At 36.0% G+C, this 27,817-nt stretch overlaps 1 protein-coding gene across 1 annotated transcript; it reads left to right on the top strand.

Moving 5' to 3' along the window:
* Window positions 1-1,234: 1,234 nt before the first annotated feature.
* On the top strand, window positions 1,235-26,050 carry LOC149083139 (glycerophosphodiester phosphodiesterase 1). Its single transcript, XM_089236281.1, has 6 exons — window positions 1,235-1,663; window positions 5,084-5,259; window positions 6,443-6,548; window positions 21,011-21,103; window positions 21,545-21,762; window positions 25,310-26,050. The coding sequence occupies exons 1-6, from the start codon at window positions 1,385-1,387 to the stop codon at window positions 25,434-25,436; spliced, it is 999 nt and encodes a 332-aa protein (XP_089092407.1). The 5' UTR covers window positions 1,235-1,384; the 3' UTR covers window positions 25,437-26,050.
* Window positions 26,051-27,817: the final 1,767 nt, after the last annotated feature.

Raw genomic sequence — 27,817 nt, 5'->3', positions numbered from 1 at the left:
CCGGGCGTATCCTGAATGACGTCATTTTCCCCAATCTGCATAACAGATGGCGTTTTCCATGAAAGTATTCCTGCCCCAAAAAAAAACCCACCACTACAATAATTTTTCTCAACTAAAACAGAACCGCTATATACGTTCCGGAAATTTGATAAAACCAGTTATTATGCATAATCACCGGCTATTACACATAGTTACCAACCATTTTTATAATCTGAATAAATTTTGCTTTCACATTTATTAGTGATTACTAGGGATACGTAAATTTAGTATTTACGAAATAATCGCGATAAATGCTAAATTCCCAATATAACCGCGATAGATGCAAAATTTGCCAATTTTGACGAATAAATGCAAAAATTTGAATTTTTACTACTTTTCTGCGAAATTTCGATAATTTAAATTTTATCGTTAATTCTTCCGTGTGTTTCCAAGCTATAATTGACACGCCTTTAAACCCCATGGCCCTCGGGTTTATCTGATGTGCCCACCACCTAAAATCTAATTTTGTAAAAATGAACTAAGCGGCACATTTACAAATTGCTTAAATGACCCGTGGCACAATTCCAGAGCATTTAAGTGGGCCATGGCACATTTTCAGATCACCGAAGTAGGCCTCAAAGATCACTTTCACATTCAAGGATCACTTAATTATCCCGCGACACAGTTCCAGAACACTTTAAACGATCCGTGGCACATTAAAGAGATCTCTTGAGTGACAGTTTTAGAGCACTTTATCGCCCCCCCCCCCCACAGTGTGGTCTACCCGCGGAACATTTCCAGATTACTTAAGTGATACGTGGCACCGTTCCAGAGCACTTAAGCGGCCCGGACATTTCCAGAGCACTGAAAGGATCCGTGAAACATTGAGATCACTAAAGTGGCTCTGTAGGCGACTTATCAATAGTCCATTCAATCCTTGAATAGTATGGTAACAATATTTTAAATCATTGCTCTGGATTCTTAAAATGAACTCTTCGATGAAAACTTCATAATCATTATAATAACGTTGTAATTTAGGAAAATTATTTTAATCCTTAAAATTTCAGTAAAAAAAAAAATATTTAAATTTAGCTTCGTCAAAAATACGGGAAAAACGGGACATTTTTATCGTCAGAGGAGTTATATTTGTCTTATGGGGGGGGGGGGGAAATCACTTCGGGCGTGATAAACACTCGTATTCCATGCCCCCCGCACTTTGCTATGATTACATTGATACTCGAACACTCACAAATTGTAAACAAACCGAAATCTTTCATTTAACGAGTAAACATTGATCCTTATCTTTTGAACACATAAATTCAAACGTGATCCGTTGGGACAGATCTGAGCTTTGAGTTCGATTTTATTAATCAATGAAATGAAGGTTTGAGCATTTGAACAAACTATGCGGCCACCCCTGCGCATTTTTATAGCTTGTTTGTTGATTTGGCTTTGCGTGCTGTTTTACGTTTTCGTTCATTTTTTCACGATGGCTTTCATTTATTCCACGGCTTTGGCGATGGTTTTGATACTGATCGTATTGAAGTACGTCGTGTTCGAGCCCGTGGACCCCGAGATCGCCAAAAGAGTCTTCTACAAGGACAATTTGTCGGATTTGCCGATTTACGCTCACAGAGGCGGTGGCCACGACGCTCCCGAAAACACCATCGCAGCTATTAGAGAGGTACAATGCGGTAGTGCAAATTAATTGTAATTCTATCAACTGAATTGATAATGAAGTTTTTAACCAATGAAAATGGTTTTTAACCATTTCACTGCATTAAAAGTAAATGCTGAATAATTATTATACAGGGTGTAACTAAAATCATGGTCAGAACTGCTAAGATTCCGTAAGCGTGATTGCGCCAAATTTGGCGATTTCCAATTTCGCTAAGGTTTTTTTTTTTTGCTCGCTAAGCAAATGGCTCAAGTGTAAAGCTTCGCCCCTGAAAGTTGGCTTTCCAGCAATACATCTAAGGGGTCCAACCCACCCATGGGGCCCAGCTATGGGGCCATTCAAGTATTATGTAAGCAGATTTTCAGCCATTTTTGACCTCCTTCCCTCCTTTGTCAGCAAAACACTGACTCCCCCTCCCCCCGTCTCATATCTTTAAAAAGGGGTGGTTGATGACATAAGCAACCTTCAAACCCCCCTCCCCCCTTGTCATCAAAAGTCAGCAAATTCAAAACCCCCTCCCCCCCCTTATGCTGACGTAATACTTGAATGACCCCTATACTCTAGGACCACCTGGGGACCTACAACACCTGCAATAACATTACTCAGGTAATACTACACCTCACAATTCGCCTACGTAATAATTAATCACCAAATTTGCCTCAACACATGTGTATGGAATCTTAGCCGTCAGAACTGTGAGGGGTGATAGAACTTGCCAAAACAAACAACTTTCACCATACAATGTGGGGTCAGAAAGCAAGTGGTGAGCTATGAGAGGGCATCTGCATGGTCAAAATGTAGAACACAGCAAAGACAAGTAATAAAGGACAAAGAAATTTTATTATTGAAACTCTACAACAAATGAGCGACCACCAGCTGCATGTGAACATAGCCTCGTCCATAAACAGAACAGATGCTGCACACTGTAGCTGTAGTATGCCCTGTTGCAGGAAACAGCGTGCAAATATTAAACGTTGTGGGAAATACATTTAAGACCTGGACCTGTTGGAGGGAGTAGGGGTGTAACCTCTCTTCACACATCACACACCATACCTTCATATGGTAGACACCTTGGTCACAAGTTATATCTCGCATCCTTCATTCAGGCTGGTCATCCGTGGCATCAAGGATTGCCTCTATCCAATTTACTGTTCTCACACTCATTGCTTGATCTTTGTCATATCTTTGGGTGGGGAAACGAGTCCGTCTCCATGAGTTACGTGTGCAAATGTTGAAATATTCTATGATCGGGTATTGCTGTGTTTGGAAAGTGCTCGTGGTAAAGTTTCATAGCTTCTACGGCATTGTTTGCAGCCCCATAAATAAGGTGCAAATTGCCTTCTCCACATTCAAATATTGCTGCATCCTGCCAACGAATAGAAACTAAATGATGGGTTCTGGGAAGGCAACATTTTATCCATTCCACCAGAGCAACCTCTCATGTCTTGCAGCTGGCTTTCTGACTTCACATTGTATGGTGAAAGTTGTTTGTTTTGGCGAGTTCTATCATCCTTTACAGTTCTGAGCATCAGTTTAGTTACAGTCTTTAGGCCTATATAAAGGAGTGAATATAATCCTTTGCCTGATAAAATCACAAAAGAAGACCAACGACTAGGTAAATTCACAGAAAAAATATGAAATTCCTAATGCATTTCGATACACTCTGGGTGTCATCTTCAGAGGATAAATATATTATAACCACTATTATACTAACTGGGATCCCACTTGGATTAGGTACCAAAACTTAACTCACAGTTGCTCAGCAAAAAAAAATATATATCTGTACAAGTTAAACGCCATGGTGATAATAAAGCTGAGCGCCTGCATGAAAGTCAATAATATTTATATGCATATAAGTCATTTGACCTCAATGTTTAACTTATACAGAAGTGTATTTTTCTGCTGAGCAACTGGAAGTTAAGATTTGGTATCCAATTTAAGTAGGATCCCGGTCAGCCGAATAGTGGTTATTTTATATTTATCTTCTGACAACACCCATAGTGTGTTGAAATGCATTAGGAATTACATATTTAATCGGTGTACTTGTCTTTTTGTTGGTCTTCTTTTGTGATTATTATTTGGTCTTTTGTTAATAGAAAAACTTTGATTCATACACGTAGAAAACTTAAGGCATAGTACTTTTTGCCATGGCGACTTTGGATTAGTCTAACTATGGACTCTAGGTTAGACTAAACATTGGCAGTAACACTAGAATTTCTCATCTCTCTTAACTGACCCTTATTTAACCAGATTTTTTTCTAAATCAGCTTTAAAAAATTCCAGCTCCTTACTTGGTACTGGAAATACAGTCGTCCCTTTGTATTCGCGGAGGGTTACATTCCAGACATGACAGCATATTCAGAAAATCTGCAAATAACCCAAATTTTGTTCTTTAAGAATCTCTTTCATTCGTTCATGCATTATCTGCTTTATGTAGAAAACTGTGAGGTCGCGTTGTCCAGTGATTCAAGGCAGATTATATAATGACGGCTGTAGTGTACAAGTTATGCAGTACATAACTTGCATACTGTTTTTATCTCACCCACAGAAAACATTACTTTCTACGTGAGGTATATGTGGATCCAGGGTTACATAATAGGTACAGCAATGACTGATCAAAGTTTCAGTTCTTATTTCTTAATATATTTGACTATAGATTCATTGATGCTGTAATAGCGGGAAACTTCAGCAATGAAGCTAACATTTGTCAATATTTCGAATTTTCTTCGCAAGTTTCCACTTTTAGAAACATTTAAACAAAAGTCCTGTATAAATATTTTCAGAAGCAAAAAACTTTTATGAGGGATTTTTTTAAATCATTTATTTATGACACGTACACCTTATATATTTTGTTTCGGTGTAAGAATTTTTACATCAACAGTGTTTTCCAAAAACAACTGGGAAAGAGACAGTGAATATGAAAACCATGAATGTAAAATCTGTGAATACTGAGGGCCGACTGTATTCGTACCAAGTGGTTGATCCATCATCCTCTTAAGGAGAGATGGAAGAAGGAAAAACTTGTAGAACACAGAGAGATATCTACTATTAGCCATGGAATTGGTCTAATTAGCCGTTGCGTACAGAAAATGACTGGTGCATCAAAAAAGACCAAAACAAAACAGAATTTATGTAATTCGTAATGTAATATGGAAATAATGAGCTAAATTCTGAACGGTTAAAGTTTATTTTCATCGAATTTAAGTACTTTAATGCTATTTGATGTTTTATTTTTGAAATTTTTTGATAAAAACTTCATTTGATGGGGTTTTTTTTTTAAATTCTGGATTTGTGCAATTCAATTTTGAGAAATCGTTCTCCAGGGAAGAAAAATAAATATGTTTTTCTTGTCTAAAATATTTATACAATTTTATAATAAATATTGTGAATATATTCATTGATGTTTTGAATTTCTATGTATGCCAGGCAAAGAGCAATGGTGCGGAGGGAGTAGAGTTTGACTTATCTTTCACAAAAGATAACATTGCCGTTTTGTTCCATGATGAAACTATAGATCGGACCACGGATGGAACTGGCAAGCTATCCTCAAAATTATACGAAGAAGTTCAGATGTTGGATGCATCAGCAAAACATCTATACAAGTATATATATATTGCTTTAATATAAAATTCACAGTGAAGTAGTTAAAATTAATTCACAATCCCGTGTCATTTTGTTTTAAATCTTTTTTATAGCAACAATATTGTATTAAGTAATCAGGTGACAAATAATTAAATAACCCAAACTGGTAATAAAGGTGCTGTAGCCCAGGACTTGACAAATTGGAAAAAAAAATTGGTGGCAACGAAATTTCCCAAAATAAATACTTTTTTCTCACAAGATATTTCGAAAGAATTGAAGAAAAATGGCCAAAATAATTTTTTTTCCAGACTTTTCTAGACTTCAGTGACCTTCATCCATGTTTGTGGAAATGCTTACATAAATTCCAAAAGTTTTACGTTGTCTTCAGACTTCAATTTATTGTTCACATATAGAGAGAATTTTAGAAGCCAATGTTTTAGTGATCATGGCAACCTTGAGCCTTGGTGTCATGAATTCAATACTCGCTCAGACCCTATCAAAATCTTACCTGATATAGCAGTACAACAGAAACAGCGGCGAAAATGACCATAAAATGTGCATTGTAACCACAGGAAGTTCCTTCATGAAGTGGTTAGCACATAAATCCCTCTGCGAGAGACACAAAAGAAAAAAAAAAGTATAATGCAGTCTTTTGGACTTCGAGTTCAGTCTAATTAGCTCCCATTAGCAGAAAATAATCAAGATGCAGCAAAGAAAGATCAAGATCAAAGATTTTTTGACAAATTGCAAATAGTCGATAAGTAGAAAAATCTGCTTGGGTTTCTAATACATTTAGCATAGGTAGAGAAGTCAAGGGAAGGCACAATCATGATTTCTAGGAGGGGGTATGATGATGATTATATCAATTCATATATAAACATATGCATTATATCAATTATATCAGTTGCCCCCCCCCCCTCCGTATCTCCGCCCATGACATTTAGCTCAGAAAGATAAGCTATAAATTTTCCTAAGAAAGTTAGCAGAAGTTTAACTTGAAACTATAATAATCCTATATAAAAATGTTCCAGACTCTTAGCTCCTATTCTTAATATAGTCAATCAATAATTAGTTTTAGGTACTTATATTAATTTCAATAATCAATTTTCAATAACTATTCATCAATGCTATGCTTTTAGAAGGAGGTTTTAGAATCTCATTGTGTGGGGGCGAAGAAAAAATAATTTCTCTTATCTTTTTAAGGGACAAGTTTAAGGGGGAAAAAGTACCGCTGTTCACTGAAGCTATGGCAGAATGTCTCAAGTTAGGTTTGAGAATAATTATCGATGTCAAAGAATATGATAGCAGAGTGAGTAATCCATTTTCAGTTCTAGATTCTCAACTTATTTTCTGGTTTGTATGCATATCATAATTCTGTTTGTTTTTTAAATATTTTTACTTATTTATTTCAATTCACTGAAAAATTATTGCCACAGTTTCATTACACTGGGAATTGTTGTTAATATTTTTCGAACTTTCAGGCATGAATGTGAGTCTAAATCCCATTTGAAAAGTCTCTCCTCAGAGAGAAGGCAGACCTTCAATATGATACTCATATAACAGAAAAATTCAGGCGTCTCTCTTCCACTTTGACTTCTAACATTTTCCATTACTTATTTTCCAATATTTTCCATTTTGATGTCAACCAAAAATGGTCTCTCTATCAAAATGTTTTCATGCTCAAAGAGCCAAAACTAGCACCACCAGAACACAAAACACACATAGTTCTGACAGCATAAATACATTAGGGCCACACATATACACATACAAGCAATACGTTTTGACACACAAAGAATTATCAGAAATTTCTTAGAGGAAGGTCAGCCCTGGCAGGACTCCAGCCTTGGGAGACCAGGACGGTACTCATTATTTTTTGTTTTTTCACGCTATAAATTAACTATAGAGGAGCCACCAGAGGTTCCATCCTAGATGCCCACCTCCATGGTTTACAAGGTTCGATTTAAGTAGCATAACCTTTTATTGGAAAATATGTGCTAAATATTCAATTCTGACATGATGTTTCATATTCCTCAAAGTTGCAAATAAAGTTGACCTTATTTGGAATAAAAACTTCGTATTTGACAAATAATGCTATTTTTGACATTTTACTTGATTTTGAAACATGATTTCCAAAAATCTATTCATTGTATCATTACGAATTTTAATATGGTATGGTGCTATACATTGCTGAGGTTATAAACTAAAATCTAAGGTCTAACACATATATTTGTCTAATTACATTGTTTTACAGACGAAATGTAGTATGAAATTTCTCCAAAAATTCACACATACATCAACAAATTTGAATATAACTTATGAACATATCATACAATCCTTTAAATTTAAGTTTATAACCTGCACCATTACTAGCTGAATCTACTGTGAAAATCATGTTTGGAATATCACATGAATCTTGCTAAAAATTTGACATAAAAAATGACTTTTTCATAGAAAATTATACGTAGGTACAGGCTCATCATTTGGGGGTTGGGGGAGGGGCGATTGCCCTTTTTGGCTTTAAAAAATACAATAGAAATGGACAAACAAGGTGAAATATATATATTTAGTATATGTTCTTTGCATCCCTCCCCTGGAAAAAGTTGAAATGACGGGCCTGCATAGGTAGTTCAAAATGTATTATTGCTTTCATCACTTTGTGACACTTTCTATCAAAAAATGTTATTAAAGTTCACTCTAGTACCATTTTGAAGAAAAGTGACTAGAAAGGTAGTCAGATATCTTAAAAGATGGTTGCATAGATTACAGCAAAATAACAACTTGATTTGAACATGCAGGAATAATTAGGTCTAGTAAATCCAGACATGTAAAAAAAAATGTTGAATGTTGCCATTCTCTCTCTCATATTCTGCTATGAACTGTAGATTTCACAATTTTAATTCAAATCAAATCAAATTTATTTTATCATTTCTAACATACAGAGATTTAGATTAGTTTTAAAAAAAACCACATATATTCATCCAGAGGCTGTGATGCCTGAACGGATGATTGATACATGATAATTAATGAATAAAATATATAAAACATAGGACATGAACAGAAACATTTAAAAAAAAAAGACAGATTTACAACATAAAAGAGACAAAATTACCACTGTCAAAAAAAAAAAAAAAAAACGTAAATTAAAAAAAAATCAAGAACGAAAAAACATACACAACACAAGAATTATGATTCTTGATATTTTTAATTTTTTTGTTTATAAATTGTGCTAAAGGGAACTTATGAACAAACTTATGAAAAATAAATTGCTGAATATTGTTTTATTTTGCAAAATAAATTGCAATGTGAGGAAACTGTGTATCAAAAATTTCACTTGCTAATTGCAGGCTGAAAAGTGCAACCAATTTTGCTCTTGGTGTATCAGGCTGTTGTTACTCTATGTAGAGAAAGATGTCCTCTACACTTGCTAATACAAGATACATGGGAAAAACTGGCTACATGTAGAGATGCTGATTTTTTTTTAAACAAATATACATCTCTCTGTTCTTCTATGGGGACTCGAACTCGGTCTTTCATATGGTAGTTTTCTATCTGCTCTTATAGCTTAATGGTAGAGCACTTGTTTGTCCTACGGGAGAACCAGAGTTTTAATATCGATGCTCAGCCCCTAGAGCAGACCATAATTTAGCTTCCCGGCTGGGCTCTATTGGGGAAATCATGGCATACAGTACGCCGGGGTTCGAGTCCTAGTGAAGGAGGGCCGCAACTATATGCTTGGTTAGCCAGAACAAGCACGTAGGAGAGGTTAAGGGATGAAATTTTCGCCCACCCCCCACACTGGTGTGGCGCCTAGTACGTCGGATCTGCCCGCTCCTCCCTAGTTGCAGCCCTGCCGTGGAGGCCGACATGGATTTTTCCTTCCAAAAAAATCAACAGCTTTACATATAGCCAGTTTTCCGTATATCTTGTTGTTATTCTAGTAGGCTAAAGATGGCAGCAGATGTATCGTAATTATCCTTTTATTCTTTTTACGGCGCGTGAACCAAATAACTGAAAAAAAAAGTCGCACAAACAAATCGTTGGAATCAGAATATGAGTCATTTTTAATCCTGAATGGAAAGTTCTGACGTCACTCGATGTGAAATCTATGAGATGCTCCATCATCTGATTTAAAATTCGAGTGCACCATTCTTACGATTTGAAATGCTGTCCGCGAATGAGTGCATAGACTGGAATCTTTGGTGGTTCCCAATACAGGGGTTCTTTTGGGCCCCTCAACTGTAAATTTATTATATAAAAAGCAGAAAAATAATGGGACTCCTTTCAAGGGCCCCGGGCTTGAGGCCTGTCAATTCCTTCTCCCCCTCCCCCATGCGAGTGCTATAGATGATCGTATTGCTGTGGGAGATAAAGAGCATGCATTGCATGCGTGTGTGAGTGTATATGACGCGATTTTTGTAGTTATTTTCACGGTTGTATCGTTTTCCCTCACATTTTCCACCAAAGAATGAAAGAATGAAGTTAAAAAACGTGGAAAGTTTTTTTTAGGCTTTTATGATCGGCATTGAATGAAATATATTGCTACTACTACTAAACCACACATGCACTTCGTCCACATTACTCTGCGGAACTTCTAACGAATTGGTACTGTACATGTTGGAATGTATGTGTTGTGAACCTGACGGAAGTTTGTTTCTGTGTAATGCTTGTTATGTGTAGTGCTGCCATCTGCCATTAGTTTTTCTAGCTGTACGTATATTTCTAACTATGAAATATACGCAGCTCCAGAGCTGTTTAACTATGGTTCGAGAAATTCACTTCCTGACGTTTCGCCCAAATCTGTGGTAACTTCCTCGGAGGTTGAATTACTCATAGGTCGCTGCGATAAGTGAAAAAGTCCCCGTAAATTCAATCTCACAGAGTTGTTTCTTATATGCGATTGTTGTGAATTTCTCGGACCATGGCTCACGGCCTTATGCGGGGGGGGGGGGGGCGCACGGGATCTCTTTCAGAGAAATTTTGATTCACTAACCTTCAAAGGCATTTCAAATTGATAGAAATTGAAAAGAGAGCATACAGAGCTCATACGCCTCTTCCACGGCCTAACAGCCCATAAGATCATGTGCAATATTTCATTCGTAGTTTTTTCCCCATTGCGTAGGCCTATGCTTGAATTTTGTAAAAAGTTGCGGAGAGCAGATAAGTTTTCTGTGCCTGAGAACTTGATCTCACAAGTTTTTCTTGGATCCTCACCTTCACTCACTTTTTATTTCGTTGGTCTGAACGGCATTTATGGCAATAGCATTGGAAAAATAGTACTCGCTCAAAGTCGTAATGATTTCACTTGAAATGAAAATAGATTTCAGCTGAAAGATGACATACGCTGAATGGTAAAAATACCGATTTTTCATATTAAAGCATTCGAGTGAAAGATCCAATTGGAGTAGATATCTGTTTATTGAACGCAGTTGGTCAAACCAGGACCACAGACAGTATCTGACACAATTTCAAGCTAGAATGTTTATCGTCATTCTGCTCTCTTCTTTCTCATTTAAATAGCCAGTGAAATTTAGTTTTAAAAAAAAAAGCCCGTTTTATTTGCATATTCCAGTTCTCATTGAGATGACGATTAAGAAGACATGATTATGACATGATACCGATTGTTAATTCAGGGTAGGTTTCTTGTTACACTTTTCCTTGAGTGGGTTATAGATGTTTTTATTAAATTATGTTCGTATACGGGGTGTATATACACCCCCATTTTCAATTTTTCTGACGAATGAAATATATTCAGCCAATATTTGTAGTAAAAATGATGCAGTGGCTCTCAGCGTCTGCGGTCTCTTAGGCGAGAAGATCCAGTTATTTATTTATTTTTGAGCGAACAAATAAAAGCCAACTTCGACGGAGGTTCCCTGTAATCGCTGTCATAAGCGGTTTTTTAAACGATTGATCCCTGCTGACCTCTACTTCAAGACCCCGTAAAGCAAAAGGCGGACGGATAAGGAGGTGCCTGTGTTTTTTTGTTTTTGAATTAGGGGTTTTAAGCATATCGGCGCCACTGTGTGTGTGTGAGAGATTTTTTTTTTAAACACGTGAGGAATATTTTACGCTTACGCGCGTGTGAGGTTCTTTTTTTTTAGAAAGTGTAGAAAATATCTATTCTTTCATGATACGGGCGACCGAATTGAAGTGCAAAGATAAGATATTTCGGAGGAAATCGCGGTCACACGATTTTCTTTAAGTTGCATAAAATCGGTTAAAATTATATATACATCGAATTGATGCTATTCATAAATTTTTTCCTGGTTCGTTTTTTTGTTCTGCAGATCTTTGCTGTTGTACAGTTGACACTCGTTATAACGACCCCCGTCGACCTGAGGAAAACGGACTTTATATTGGCTTTGTTGGCTTATATTGGACTTATATTGGCTTATATTGGACTTTATACTGCAATCGAAAAAATTCAGTTTTTTAACAGAATTCCATATTTTGACGGAATAAAAATTTTATTATTGATCATGTCATAATATAAACCAGCGGTTCTCAACCTTTTTGATTCGCGGAGCCCTTACAAGTAAAAAAATTCTATGGGGGAGTCCTGTAGGCCAATTTTTCAATTATTCATCAAAGTTAGTGATTTATTTTTACTATTTAGAAATATTTATAATTGTTTTTTTTAAATTTTCCTCGAACTTCCGTGGAGCCCCTGGAGAGTACACAAAGAGCCCCGGTTGAGAACCGCTGATATAAACAGTTGCAATAAAAATGCATCATCTTGAAAACAAAAAATGAAATTTTACTAATTAATTACCATATACGCGCCTACGTACCGGATCCCCAATATCAAGGGTCAATGTCAAACGCAAGTTTGCAATCTGAAAATACCGACTTTGTATATTTCTTTGCGAAAAAGAGGACGAGTAGAGTTTAGTTCGGACACTGCATTCCTGGATTGAACGCTCTTTGTAGGTCGTTATATTGGATCAAAAATAACATGGAATCAATAGGAAAAAGTTCGGGACTTGTACTGGTCGTTATAGTGCAACGATCGCAGTAACGCATGGTCATTGTAATGGACGTAAACTGTATTGTATTATGTATTTGGGTTTTTTGTATCAGTAGCCATTTAAAGGCGATTTTAAATTTTAAGCCGTGGCTCAATTACTTTCATCAAAACTGGAATTTCGATACAGGTAAACATTCCTTCTAGCACACTTCCAGAAAAACGATCAAGTAAAAAAAACTATTAAAATTTTTTATTTGTAATAAAAGAAAGCGAAATTGGAAAATAATAGGTTATCAAAGAGGATCATTTTAAGACCATTATCGATGTTGCTTTTAATCATATTCACGTACTTGCTATCCAAGTTATGAATTTCAGTTTGTGCAGCTTTTCTATAGGTTTCGTTACCAACATATTATCCCACCCGGGGGCCATTTCCTGAAGTTAAGAGAGGCTACTAATGCCTCTACTTCAGCACCTCACGACACAGTGCGTGAAATTTGGAAGGCAGATTCATGTGTCTCCAGTGGTGTAGATGGTAGCATGCTTGCCCGGTATGCAAGAGGGCCTGGGTTCGAGTCCCGGCGGAGACGTGATGACTTTTCTTTCCGAGCTCACCTTAGCATAATATCCGGAAAATAACTGTTTCCTTGATATTTACTTCAGTTCATAGAGTTTCTTCTGAAGCTTTAATATTTTCTAAAGGTGTATAGAAAATTATTATCGAAATTTGCTTTTATCATGCTTTTCAATTTATCAATTTTTCATTCATTTTTAATTTGTTCAGATTTTTTTACAATTTTTGTATCTAACGCAGATTAGATCAGTTATCAGAGAGGGGTTTTTTTTTTTTTTAAATTTTTTGAAGCATGTTGATTTTTCATAAAGAATAGAGCGATGCATTGCAAACTTTCTCCAAACTCTGTTGTTTCAGAGGCCTTATTATCGAAATTATCGGATATTCTACTCATCTTCTTGCCGCCAATCTTATCCGTTTGAGGCTTACGCCACATGCAAAAAATAATACTCGTCGGAAAAATAATGCTTCAGGTATCCATGTTGTATGGTTACAACATGTCCGACCGCAATTGATCGCAAAAAGTCATCGCTTTCGCGATTTAAGGTAACATAATTTTGTCCGTATATACGTACTTCCGTTATGCGACGTAATCGTGTGCCTATTCACAAATAAGGCCAAATTGGTAGTCGCACCCTGAATATGGTTTGGAATAGTTTGCTTGGTGTATCTTATGCATTCCGTCTGGTAGTCTTTCTTTCGAAATATGTGTTCTCAAGGGGAGGAAGAAGGAAGGGCGTCTCCCATCCTTTTTCACTAGAGCAAATTTTTTTTTTTTTACCATACTGGCGCCAATTTCCTGCTGGTATGCCGTCTGGGCTTACTCCTGTGCAATCAACACCTTTGGGTGCCCCATCCGCCATTTATATAATAATAATAATGAAAGAAAAAGAACTCCAACCTCTTCAACGATGGATGTCAGGTGTTGTTCAACGTTTATTAGGATTGGCTCCGAGCCCCGATGATGGAATCTATCTTTCCGGAACTGGCGAAACTATGAACCTGTATGCTTCCTCCATGAATTCGTTACTGTATGTACGCATTTCGTGGGTATTGGTATCAATTTAAACGACGGGATATATTCATCGAGAAAGAATAGGCATCTTTGAGAATCTGCTAGTCGACACTAGAGCAGTAGTTCTTAACCGGGGGTGTGGGAGAGCAATTTCGGGGATGCGAGATGGAATTAAAACTACAACATGTCGCCCACTGATTTTTCAGGGGATAATAATGATGATGAAAATTGAGAATTTTCAATTCTCAAGAAAATATGAAACATACCGATATTTTGACACTTTCTCTTTTTCTTCCTTTTTTCTCACTTACTATGTCAAATGAAATTTGCGTTGCAAAAGTTTCTTTTTCGATTAGTGACAGTATTTTTCATTTCGATTAAAAAAAAATTTCATCAATACCTAACATATTTCATGGTTTGTTACTATTTGCATCTTGTGTTATTAGCATGCTGCTCTTAAGATTTGATACTGTGTTGAGCAGGACTCAAGAATAATGGCAAAAAATTTAATCAAATGCCAAACAAACATTTATACAGTATATTGTTGTTCCGGCCGGAATCAATGAGTGCAAAAAAAATCTATTTACATACACACACACACACACAGGCACAACAAGCAAAATGCCCAACGAGGTGGCTAAAAAAGATACCCATAAAAAATATGGATGTCAAATACAACGAAAACACTGCAATAATAAGCGTGCCAATTGTGGTATAATTAAAAACTGTGAAAAACTATTCTCTGAATTTTTTTTCCATATTTTAAGAATTTTAATTTCTTTTTTTAGTTTTTGAACTAATTTTCAAAAAATAAAAACGACAAAATTAAATATTAATCATAGTTGAAAAGAGAATTAAACAACGAGTTTATATAAATTAATTAATTTTTGAACTGATACAAAAAAAAAAAACACATTATCCAAGGGGTTGCAAGAAGATAATTCCTATTGCATTGGGTATGCGGGTTGATTTAAAGGTTAAGAACCCCTACACTAGAGGGACCGACGTTTCATTCTAAAGATGACCGAGAGAAGGTTGATTTTCACTACATGCTCTTTATTTTCGTACGTTCTATTATGTTTAAATGTACATATGAGTGTATATAGATAAGCAATAAAATATGAAAAAATAGGATTTTTTTTCAAATAAAATTGAAATATTTCAAATAAAGAAATGATTTTATTTTCAATACACCCAAAAATTCCTAGTTGCATAACCTGTGAAAATATAGTCGACGCTCGATTTTGTGAACCTCCAATTTACGAACTGCACGTTTTTACGAACTAATCTTGGTCTCAAACCTACTATTCCGTTTAGTGTCTTTCCTATCTACGAACTTTCGATTTTACGAACTAGTTTTTCACGTTCGCACGGGTTCGTAAAAACGAGCTTCGACCGTGTTTACAGAAAAGAAGTTCCAGTTTTATTTATTTATTTTTACAAACAGACCAAGTATTTATTCAGGCTAAGCCATGTGTTTTCTGAGTATTTTTAATAAAATTCGTGAAATTTCAACATTTTAAATTAATCTGGTTCATTATAAAAACGGAGCGAGAAGATGGAGAACGTGGAAAAGATGGAAATGTGGCCAAAATCACTGGCTTGTTTCTTACCTAGTGTTTAAAAAAATTGTTATGACGTTTTCAGTTTTTTTTTTTTTTGGCATGATACCTTCTGAATTTTTTCACTGATAATATTGTGGTTGCTGTATTGTTTTCAAGCCGCAATCGGTATTGACGTGTGCACGCATGAGTGTTTTGGTGGAAAAGTATGTGTGTATGAATGAATGTATCTATTCTTTTTTTGTGTGATGGTGGAATACTTCCGGAATCTCATCTACGAGAAATGACACCCCCCCCCCCAGAGAAATCAGTAGCTATACAATGTTATTTTGAAGGATAATTACCAGAATAGAGAGAAAAAAAAGTTTACGCATCGTCCTTCTAGAATTCCCAAGGTCTTCGAACTTGCCGTGGTTGGTTACTGAGATCGGTTACGTGCGTTGTTATATAGAGTACTTTTTCAAAAAACAAAGTTATTTTTTTCTTTCTGCAGTTCTATAAGTGTTTTTAACCAACCACCCACGCGTAGTTAAAGTGACAAAACTCTCGTAATAATCAAAGCAGCAATAGGCAATTCCTTGTAAGGCAGAATATAAAACACAAGAAAATGCTTAATCGGTGACTCGTTTGCGTATGTATTTATTTGTATGTGTATGTCTATAGACGTTACATACGTACGCACTCGCACTTGGCGGGTTGGGGAGGGGGGAGAGAACGGAACGCGTTGCGGCTCTCATTAAGCTATTGATTAATTCTGCGATTACAGATTAATGATGCTTAATAAGTAGTTTGCGCTCCCTTGTTTGTCACAATTAAGCCAAAAGCGTGTAATTGATGTGGGGTTTATCCTCGCTAAATGCTTCATAAAAGAGTTGAATTTTTTTTAATGTTTGTGATAATGAGCGAGGTGGCGCTCGGTTTATCAAACGCGGTATTACATCCTCACAGCCTCCCCCCTCAGGCTTATTAATTAAGCGATAATTAACGGATTTTCTTTTCGATTTTTATTTTGCAAGCAAGGCTCTTGCGGGTTTTCTCTTCTTTCTTTTTTTTTCTTGTTTCGGGGGAAGAACGATTGTTTTGCGTCATTTTTTTTTTCTCATCTCCGCATTTCTGATTAGTATCCTGTACAGACGTCTGCGTCTTTGTGAATTGGGGTACGCTTTCATCTCTGTCAGGACAAAACTCTGTCCATGGCAGTCGCGTCGGTATTTGGGCATCGTAAGCGCTAACGGAACTGAAACTACATTATGTAATTGTTTCTAAATCACTTTATGCACACGATGCCTCCATTCGCTTTCGGGAATCTAAAGTCCTTCTTTTGTGAATCTGTCCGGCAGACTTTGCTTTATCCGTGGAGGTTGTTCTGTCAATGGCAGAAAGTTCAAAACAAGAATCGATCTATCATGCACTACTACGGTCGGTCCCACTTGGTCATTATAGAGATGATTTCCCTCCCGGCGTCCATTCACAAAAGATCTCGTGCCAGAAGCAGCTGATCCAGATCGTTCAGGAAATCTCCCCTGTACGGTAGTAGTCGGTAACGTCATCCTATTATGAATATAGCATAACTGAAGGCTTTGAAATACTAAAGTATTTGATCGCTCCCATTATTTGTAACAGGCTTTTGCTATCCACTGTCAAATACACCGTCCGAGGTCATTTGGTGAATTGATGGATCAGACAGCTTTTACAAGTATTAATAGAGGAAAAATGGAGGCGGGAAGTCTAAGCTGATTCATATCACAAATTTAGCAAAACACAAAGTACGTATATAAACAGTGATAATGACTCGAGAATTGCAGATAACAGCTTTCATTAACAAACATCAATCAAAACGATTATTATTCTAAAATTTAGAGAAAAAAAAAAGTTAAATGGACAATCGAAACCCCTTTTTTTATTGTTATCAGATTTATTCCAATCGATAATTTTTCCACAATATATATATATATATATTTGTACAATCACTCAAGTAAGAATTCGCGATAAATGGTGTCCGGATAAAATGTCCCTAATTTGAAGCAGCTATTAAATATCACTAATGTCACGCAGGATGACGATATTAAAAAAAACTTGGTTGTCCAACTCTGAATTTGACGGGAAATTTTCTGAAAGTGTCATTACGTGAGTGGTCATTGTTACGAGAATACAGAGAAAAATGGTGCCATATCATGAGAAGGAGCAAATTGTTCTGTGGATATGCTCTCATCGACGGTAAACCTGATCCTTCATTATCATTTTTCGGATGAGGCAAAATCCCATGAGCCGAGAAGGGTTAATAAGCACGATTGTGCTGAGAAAATCACCGTGTAATTTTTGAAGTGCAAAGAAATAATTCCAAAATCAACGTGTGGTTTTACGTTATATGGTCATTGAGCCATTATTCATGCGGGCAATAAAAGGAGCACCTATGGAAGTGCACAGATTTTTTTTACAAAACTTTTTGAGTGTTACGTTCGATTTATATACTTTTCTCATCTTTTCCAACTTCTTGTAAAGTGTAAGAAGTGATTAAAAATGGGAAGGTTTGATCCGGACACCCTGTGTATTCACGCATTTTTATCCTTTGTTGGAATTGTTTTTTAAAAATAAATAAATAATAAGGACAGAGAAAAGAAATAAGTAAAATGACCCAGTGACAAAAAAAAAAAGCCGTGGAGGCGCCGTCGTGTTTGATTATTATTAATCGAACATCTTCCGTTTCTCTCGAGACTTTCCAGTCGTCGTGCTGGAGAAAATTTATGTGGTCATTCGTAGTCCGTTCCCATCAATTTCCAGTTGCGTAGTTCATGTGTTCCAACATGTAAACAAGGCAATTAACTGTCGCCAGAAAGAAGAAAAGATTTTATTCCTCCGCATATCCCTCCCTTTTATTATTATTTCTCTTCACACGTTTCCGTTGTTTATCGTTTGTGCATTTTGAGAGGCCAACGTTTTCTCCTTGGAAGAAAGAGATAGACACACACACACGTGCATGCCAAATCCCAATGGAAAAATTTCGCGTTTCTTTTCCTACCATTAAAACTCGGAAAGGGGAGGTTTAGTTTCAATGTCCCTCGTGTATGTATACGCAGAACATGTTGATGCGGGACCCCCCCTTAATCTAATGAAACTTTTTTGGAAGAATCTACGGAGTTTTTAATAATAAAATTGCCGGTTCCAGCCCGGCGGGCGGCCGTAGAATTTATCCGAAGTCTGTCTGTCCAGCCTAGCGGAGGTCCCACGATTAAAGAAAAAAAAAAACCGTTGAGAAGATACGCACGTTTTAACCAGTTATTTCTTTTTGTTAGTGATGGTGTGAATTCACTCCATGATCTATTATTCTTCATCGAAAGAAAGGAATTATTTATTTTTTTGATCTCATTCAACTTTCTCACTTTTTTCCTCAGTCAAAATTCAAATTCGCCGCAGTCATTTACCGGGGAGCTTTAGCTGGAAGGAATTGTTGAAACCTTTTGCCACTGGATATGGAGTTCGGTATGTCGTAAAGAAGTCACGGGAAAAGCCTGATATTGTAATAATCATGTAGTGGAAAACTAAAACTGAATATACATTAGGGGATTTTAAGTTCCCTAATATTCTATAACTATAAATAGGAAATACTAAGTTCCATTATCACTGCATTATTATTATTATTTTTTTTTTTTTTGGGAGGAAGGGGCAGACAGACAAATATTTGCTCGAGTTTCTGAGTTCAAGCATCTGTAGTGGTGAGTAAGAATCGTACGTCTTTTCCCATGGGATATATTCAAGTTCTAGTTATGCTGTAAACTATTTCAAGAGGAGCCAACCCGCCAGTTCGACGTCGGGATCATCTGTCGATGATGCTGATCTCAAGCTTCTGCTTTACCGTAAGCATATTTCTCATGAAGAAATAAACATGTTATGCAATTTCTCTCTCTCTCTCTCGTGAATACTTTTGGCGCCAGCAGTTCTGGAATTCACAAATGGTCTGCGGATTGAAGGACCACCAGTTCTTTACACAGATACCAGTTCAAAACTTTCAACCGAAATTTCAGCCTCTTTTTTTTCCCCCTTATCGTCCAAAAATACGTGTTGTATATTTGTATACGTCTTTCTTGGATGAATGCTCTTCTTAATGTTATAGGGTGAGAAATATTCCACTCGAAGTGGTGAATTTTTTTTTAACCTACTTGCTGCTGTTTGTATTCGGCTTAAAATAGGAAACGGCATGAAAATTCGTGTGTTCCTTTGATGATTATTTTATTGATATACACACGTATGAGATCATTTTTAATGTTCGTATTTGTTTTATTGTTTTTTTTTTTTTTGCCTACCATTAATAATCTGAAAAACGTGTTTGTGGGTGTGTTTAGAATACTTTGAGTATAATGTTTTTTGGGAACTAATTCAGTGAGAAATCAGTAATACGCGTTTAATGTAAAACACCACTTTTTGTGTGGGATTTTGCAATAAATTATTCGAGTAAGTATGCTTGTCACGTGATTCCGATTACTTTAATAGTAAGGCTCAAGTGTGGAAACAACATCATTTAAGGGGTCTCACTACTCTTTCGACTTGAAAAAGTCGAATTTTCAAAAATGACTTCAAAAAATATTTCAATTGATATGAAGCGTACACTAGAGAAAACACTTTGAACGCGGTTTTCTCAGATTGCAGTTTTTGAGCTCATCCGTAACATTTAAAGAAAACTACTGCCCCAAAAATTCTGAATTTTGCAGGAAAGTTTAGTCGACATGTGTTAGCAGAATAGACCTCGGACTTTGATATCTGACCATTCGGTAGAATTTTATGAATTTTTAAAGTTGGGAAAAAAAATATATAAATTTAAAAAATCTAAAAATTCAACTTTTTAAAAAAATACTTCCCATCAGTCGATTGCTAAATCCGAGGTCTATTCTACTAACACATATCTGCTAAACCTTTCTGCAAAAAATTCAGAATTTTTTGAGCAGTAGCTTGCTTTAAATCTTACGAATGAGCTCAAAAACTGCAATCTGAGAAAATCGCGTTCAAAGTGTTTTTTCTTGTATACGTTTACACTATAATTCATTTTTTTTTCTGTAATTACGAAAGAACAAATTAACCGGTTGACACGAAACTTTTAGTATTTTATTTGCATTTGAATGAAATATTTTTTGAAGTCATTTTTGAAAATTCGACTTTTTTCAAGTCGAAAAAGCAGTGAGACCCCTTAAAGAGCTTCACGTGACACCGGAGACACTCGGCCCTGCTACATAGCTCCTCGTTATAATGCCCATTCGAATATTTCCTGCCTTATAAGAGAATTGTCAAAAATTTAACATTACAACCTAGATAAAGTTGTTGGTTATATCGCTTTTTTTTTTCTTACGACCTGCGCGATATACTACTACTTAACCGTACATATATCTCGTAAACGTGTTCCTCTGAGGAATTTCTTACGAATCGGCCGAACGTGTGTTGTGAGTGTGTGACCCCCACAACGAATTTATATTGTTAGAATTATGTATGTTTTTTGTTATACGCTGGTGCTGCCACGTGGCTTTTGAAGTGAAAATTTCTCGAAAATTTCTGTAACCTTAGGATTACAGAAGCTTTCGTACTTTTTTTTTGTACCCAGAAAATTTCATTGGTATTGGTGATGGCTCAGTGTTTTAAAATTGAATGTGATTTTCTTTTTTCTCAGGCTGTTGTCGTCATAGCGGACATGTTCGCCGAGAACAAAGATTTGTATGAAAAAGCGCTGGTTGCTTCCTTTTTCCCGAATTTTCTTTATCAAGTAAGGCAGTTTTTTTCGCTTTTAATGCGTTAAATATCGGTTTTCATCAAAGGTTTTTTTAATGTGAGTTATAGTATTACTTTTTATGCTTGTACTGTGTTAGATCTTAAACACAAGTATGAGGTATTATATTGTATTTGCTATAAAAAGCATATTTTATGCCTATTGACTGGGGGGGGGGGAACTGAATAATGAAGGGAGAAATTAAACATACACATTAACTAAGTATGCATTGTTTTTGTAATGTTAAAATAAAAATTTTGATTTTTTTTACATTGTATCTTTAGAAAACATTGAAAAAACATTCTTGAAAAACATTGTATTCTGAGGAAAATGAAATCAGACTTTATCAGCAGCCACGAAACTCATTCATGGACTGTTGTAAGATCATAGACATATTGACTTATGCATTTCTCTCTCTCTCTCTCTTTTTCTGTCCAGCTTCGACGCGTGGATCCAAACATCGTTACTGCTCAGACCTACCGTCCAAAGTTTATGAGTTATCAAGACATTCCGAACGGCCGGCCACGGTTCGAGTCCTCGTGGAAAATGGCCCTGGCCCGAGTCGGTGATTTCGTGCATGACTGGACCTTCCACAACTTATTGTGGTACGTGATAGGAGTATCCGGAGTACTTGTCCACAAAGACCTCATCTCAGCGTAAGTTTTTGCTATCGTATCACACTCTCTTCAAATACGGAGGTCTCTTCAATACTTTACGTATTTTGCATTAATGAAACAAAATTTTAAGAGCTTGCAGCGAAATTACGTCATGGATTACGTCCAAAGAAGATAAAAAATTGTGAACCCCTTATTATTATGAGGTATGTATATATTAATGCATCGCACCTCGTTAACGTGAATCTGCTTTACGAAAAACGGTTCAGTCTTGTCAAAGTAAAGCATTTAAAAAATTTTTTGGATACATGAAATTCGGTTAACGTGAAAAAGATCCCTGTCTCTTCTGATTTACGTAAGTGAGGTTTCAATACCATTACCCACATACTCGTGAATATCAGGAAAATCTAATAAAAATTTAAGTAGCAAAATAAGATTACTTCTGCTGTGCGTATGGATAGCCTTATGTGTTTCAAAGTTTTAGCTATAAATTGCAAGTTCTCTGGAAATCGCGCTATCAGGCTGAACAACTACTGACTTCGCAATAAGCAAACGTATAGAGGCTGACGAAAAACATGAGAATGGTTGGGATGCTTGCTCTCTGTGCCAATGATCACACAGTATCATGTTTGACTACGGCAATTGGGTTAATATGCATTTGATGCGATGCAAAAGATTCTCAGAAAATTTGAGAACGTTTAATTGTGATTTATTAGCATCTCTTGGCGAAATCCAGATCCCCCCCCCTTTGAGTTTTTATCTATTATCCCTTTAGGTAGTTGCCTCATAAAGCTGTAATGTTGAAATACGTCATTCTTCCTGGACGTTTTTCATCGGAACTGGATGCTTAATTATAACGCGACTGTCTTTTGTATTGCTCATAATAAATACGATTATGATGAAAGCGAAAGATACACTGCGTGACAGTTCACTGATGTCATTGGCGGCACTGTATGATGATGATGACGGCGATTCCACGAAGAAATCCGATGAACACCACGGCCTCGTACTTCTTTCAGGAGTGATTCGTTTCGTGAAAATTCTAAGAAAGCAATGAATAAAAAAACATCTGCTTTAGACAATATTTCATCAAACTTCATTCGTTACGTTATTACCATGTTAAATGAAAACTTAGTTTCAGATTAACGGAGGTTGTGGGTGTTAATTTCCCGGAAATTATTATTGTCCCCCCCCCCCCCCGTTCTTCATTTGCAATAATTATCGCTTTGCCTTGTTCGACCCGCAAAGCGTATCGCTATAATTGCTTAGAGTTAGTTCTATGCTATTTTGAAAGTTTATACTCTCGCTGACACGAGGAGATTGTTTTATTACCTGACCTAAATGTAAGTAATGCATATCTTTTATAGTGAGGGTGCACAACCTCCGACCCGTGAAGGTTTTTCGGTAGCAAAGTATCAGTTGTAAAAGGCTGATCAAATTGCCTTGGAAAAAATACTGAAAATCATGATCCATGCGTGCCATCACCAATTATTGTCAAAAAAAAAAATTGTCAAAAGCAAGAAAAGTGGGTCCACCATACCTGGTGGTCCGCAGACCTGGGAAATATGGTCTGCCTAGGGATGAACATGCTTATAAAAGTCGGGACGACCAAAATTACAGGAATGTTTGGTGAGATACGGGTCATGTGGTCGCCCCATGTATACCACTTGCTGGCGCTCAAACGGAAGGAATACCGCACATATCGAGCAAATATCGCACGTAGCGGGAGAAATTCGCCCGCGAACTGAAAAGATTGTGTACCTCTGTTTCATAGTGTAGTTGCTGAGCTTATTTTTTACATCATATTTCATATATTAGTACGTTCCAGTTGGTTTCGCAGAAAAACGAAACACTCTGCGACGCGCCGCCTGGCAGTCGAGTGGTTAGGGAGTTAGCCTCTCACTTGCAGGTCTGGGTTTGAATCCTGGTTCGGTCATGGATTCGGATAATACCGTAATACCGGCCTTAGTTTAGACCGGCATACTAAGGCCGGTATTACATTATAAAAGTCTGATAAAAATTCTTTTATAAAACTTGAAAAATGTAACCCATATCCATCTGTTACATTCTAGCGAACTTGACCGAACCGCCTATTGGTTGAATTTTTCAAGTTTTATAAACGAACTTTTATCAGACTTTTATAGTGTAATGCCGGCCTAGCACTAACAAATTCCCTGGATGGATCATGCTGATCCCTTGGGATTACGCGATGATCACATTATTATTATTTATATAGATTTTATTTAGGAATCATTTCATATAACCATGAGAAATACCAATACCTCCTAGATACAGGGGGGTAATAGTGTATCTCTAGGAGGTAATGGAAATACCCGTTTTTCCCATTGTTGTCTATGAAGATCACTCTTTCTTGTATTCTTTTATATCCGAAAGCAGATTATTTTTGTTTTCAGTTTTTAAAATCATTCTCACCAGTTGAAAGATGCACGTGCTATAAATTCATGTCATTAAATTGATGAATTATGAAGGTGGTTTTCACAAACATAAGTTATCGTCATATGGGGATATTCATAATGGAATAATTTCTAAAGTGAAAAGGAAATGAAAAAATTTTAATTTATTTCAACTTGAAGGAGATAAAGGACGTTCAAAATATGAAAATTTATATCTTTTTTCAGCTGATGTGTTTTTAAATGGCCTGAACACAAGCAATAATATTTTTGTGTATCTAATTAAATTACTTGGAAGAGATAAAAAAACATTTTGTTTAATTCAATGAAAAATAAACACAAAAGAAAGATGAGCGATATTTATTTCCGGTGTTTCTTGTTTTGACGAAATCCGTTCGCATTTTTTAATTTTACTTCCATAGGCACACACAAACATTTATAAATATGCAAGGTATGTCCAACGCCACATGAAGGGGAAAAAAATGGCGTTGAATGACAATTTTTTGTCATACCAAGAATTAAATCACTTTTTTATGTATTAAGTATTGTTGGATTCATAAACGGACGCTTAGATATCTCAAATAGATCAAACAAGTGTGCCAAACTCAGTGAAATTTGGTAAATAACTCAGCAAGAGACGACATTTTCAGTATCTATTTTATGTGACAAAAAATAAACCACTAATTATAGAAATTAAGAAATGAAGGCAAAATTTTGAATGTAGATATTATTTCCGATGTTAACACCTGTGTATGTGATTTTTCCATTATAAAAATTGGAATTTAAAAAAAAAATTAAAAACGGATTTGATGCGGTTAGTTTTGAAATATTTTATACAAATTCTGCTATTTGTTTAATGTAAAAAAATAATAGTTAATTATATAGTTATAATCCTCAATAATAGTTAATCGCAGTACTATTATTATTACTATTATTGAATTATGCTGTTTGGTCATTCAAAGTATAACCAACATGATCGATGACAGGAAGGAAAACATTTTTGTTAATACACATTGTTTTTCTCGCTTATTTCATTTTTTGGAAAAACCAATAACTTCATATGTCATATGTGACTAAACTATAACTGTGCCGATTTTGGGAAATTTCGAATAAAGTTTCAATTGTTCAAAATTTCATTAAATTATTTTTCTTTCTCCTCTCTCTTCCTTATTAACTAGTGAATACGCTCGCATGTGGAGATCACGTGACGTTCATCTCATAGCCTGGACCGCGAACCACAAGGTGGACAAGGACTACTTGAGCTCTCTCAACATCACTTACATCACGGATACGATGTTGTCGTGATCAAGTAGGAAACTAATCGCGAAAGCAGAGAACACAAGCTTTTTCGTCTTTCCACGTTTAATTCCAATTTATTTTTGATTTTTTAAGGAAACTGGTTTTTACTGCCTGAAAATATTTCAATGTCGATGTATTATTATTATAATTAGTTCGAACCAAAGATCTATTTTTTATTCCTATCTCATCACTATTCCCCGTTGTGGGAAAACAAGAAGAAAGCTTTACACTAAGCACAAATGTTTTATGTGTATTTACATATGTTTTATTGACTACGTTATACATTAAGAGACCATACATATTTTTTTCGCATAAAAATTCTTTTACTTCTTCAAATCTCATTTTATTTATATATATATCAATGTATAGAAATAATCAGATTTTGTTCATGTTTTGTTTAGTTTATACTCAAGATTTGTCTTTTTTTTGTCTTCCTATGAATGTTTATGAACGCAAAAAGCAAAAGAAGATCAGAATTTTTTTTTGATTTGATACAAACACGTAATTTCTATGAATAAATGAATGCAACGAACACGTCTTTTTACATATGTTCGCGTTTTCGCTTGTAGTTGTGAATATTGGTGTCTGCGTATGAATTAAAGAGCATTTGTTGTCCCCCACACACATCTTTTTGATTATACATTTTATAAATTCAGTTTGTAGTTCTTTAATAGTAATTCAATGAAGCACTTTATTGTGAAATTTCCAAGCAAATACGGCACTAATGATCTTCAAAACTTTTCATCAAGGATGTTATGTTGCAGCATACGGACTGGGTGTTTCAAAGAGGGCTCCCAGATTTTGAGATGAGATAAATTTGAAACAGTGAAGGATAGAAAGATGTGAAAAAATTAACAAGCGGTACGTTTAATGGGCAGGCCTGGAATTCTGAATAAAATCGGTTCGTAAAACTTGCTACAATGTCGGCTAATATATGGTGCCACAGTCTATTTTGTCTCGCGGTAGAAGCTGGTACAGCGTTTGAGGACTTACTCTAGCGTAAACAACGACCTCAAACAATGCTCAGCATCACAGAAAGTAGACTGTGACGCCATCTATTAGTTAAAATTGTAACTTACTTTACAAACTTGTGTATTTAAATTCCAAGCGCGCCCATTAAATATACTGCTTGTTTCCATCTATCTTTTCTTCACTGTTTCAAAGTTTTGTCATTTGATAAATGAAAGAGCGCGTGTTTTTATCTAATGAACTTGTGAATGCGTGTATTCATCGCGCCAACATTGATCTTCTGTGTCTGCTGCTGGGGGGGATATCTATTGGGAAGAGATACCGGATTCGCGTTTCATTCAGGGGTGGGGGAAAATGTTCTTCTAATTGGAAATTAGATCTGCTTCGATCGAGATTTGCGTCATGAATCCAAAGTTACCTCCTCATTTATTTGCGTAAGTGCTTTCTTCTTTTTCGAGTGTTTGGTACTGGATTTCTGAAGTGTGGGCAATTAGCGATGTCAAAGCCTGACTGACGGCAACGAAGCACGTTTCTTGCTCTCCGCCACTTTGTATTTGTGATACGTGGGTGTGTGCGCGGCTATACGGATTTTTATTCAAGGGAACCGAAGCATCGAGCGCCATGAGTCTCTCCCCTCCTTTTTTTTTTTTTCGGTTACTCTGTATTTAAAAGGAACAATGTGCACAGCACTTCTATCGAGATCTTAAGAGCGTTAATGGTGATTGATTTGAAAAGAAAAAAATTATAACTATCGTTATAAAAGGCAAAAATCGGACATAGATATGGATGTGAGCAATATATAAAAGATTTAAAGTAGAGAGTTAACATACAAGGTTGAAAACAAAGACCAAGCTAAACGGTGAAAATATATATGTTTGTTTTAAAAACATCCCAGAAATTTAACGAGCGAAATTTATGAAATGCTGAAGTGAGAAAGCCCAACTTTAAGGCCAAGGCTGTGTTTTGCATTTCCATTCTTCTTATCGGTTCATATCGGTGACAAAAAAATTGCATAAAGTAGTTTGAATTCGTCCTAAAATGACAAATTAATTTTTTTCTTTGTTTCAAAAAAATTAGAACATCTGACGAAACGGATTATTTCACGAGTATTTTCAAGCAAATTTCCATCAACTTAATCGAAAAAGTGTTCTATGTCTTTCTTGGTTATATTATATACAAACCTATAATAGTTCAATTTTCGCTTTACGGGTAGAAAAACGGGGCATTTGTGCAAAAGCAAAATTACATCTATTTATGTAGACAAAGATGTCTTCTCCACTTTTTTATTCAAGATTTTCGGAACACTGGCTATATCTGGAGATGATGCAGGTTTTAGGAAGAAGATTCATCTCTACCTCGATGGGGACTCGAACCCCGGTCTCTGGTATGCCGGACGGATATGTTCTTCCTAAATCATC

This window comes from Pholcus phalangioides, unplaced genomic scaffold (assembly GCF_987345545.1).
Source record: "Pholcus phalangioides strain wild (caught in Gottingen) unplaced genomic scaffold, Ppha-v1.0 ptg000009l_1, whole genome shotgun sequence".
NCBI classification, from domain to species: Eukaryota; Metazoa; Arthropoda; class Arachnida; order Araneae; family Pholcidae; genus Pholcus; species Pholcus phalangioides.
The sequence above is the reverse complement of the archived record's forward strand: the minus strand, read 5'-3'. Positions and strand labels throughout refer to the sequence as shown.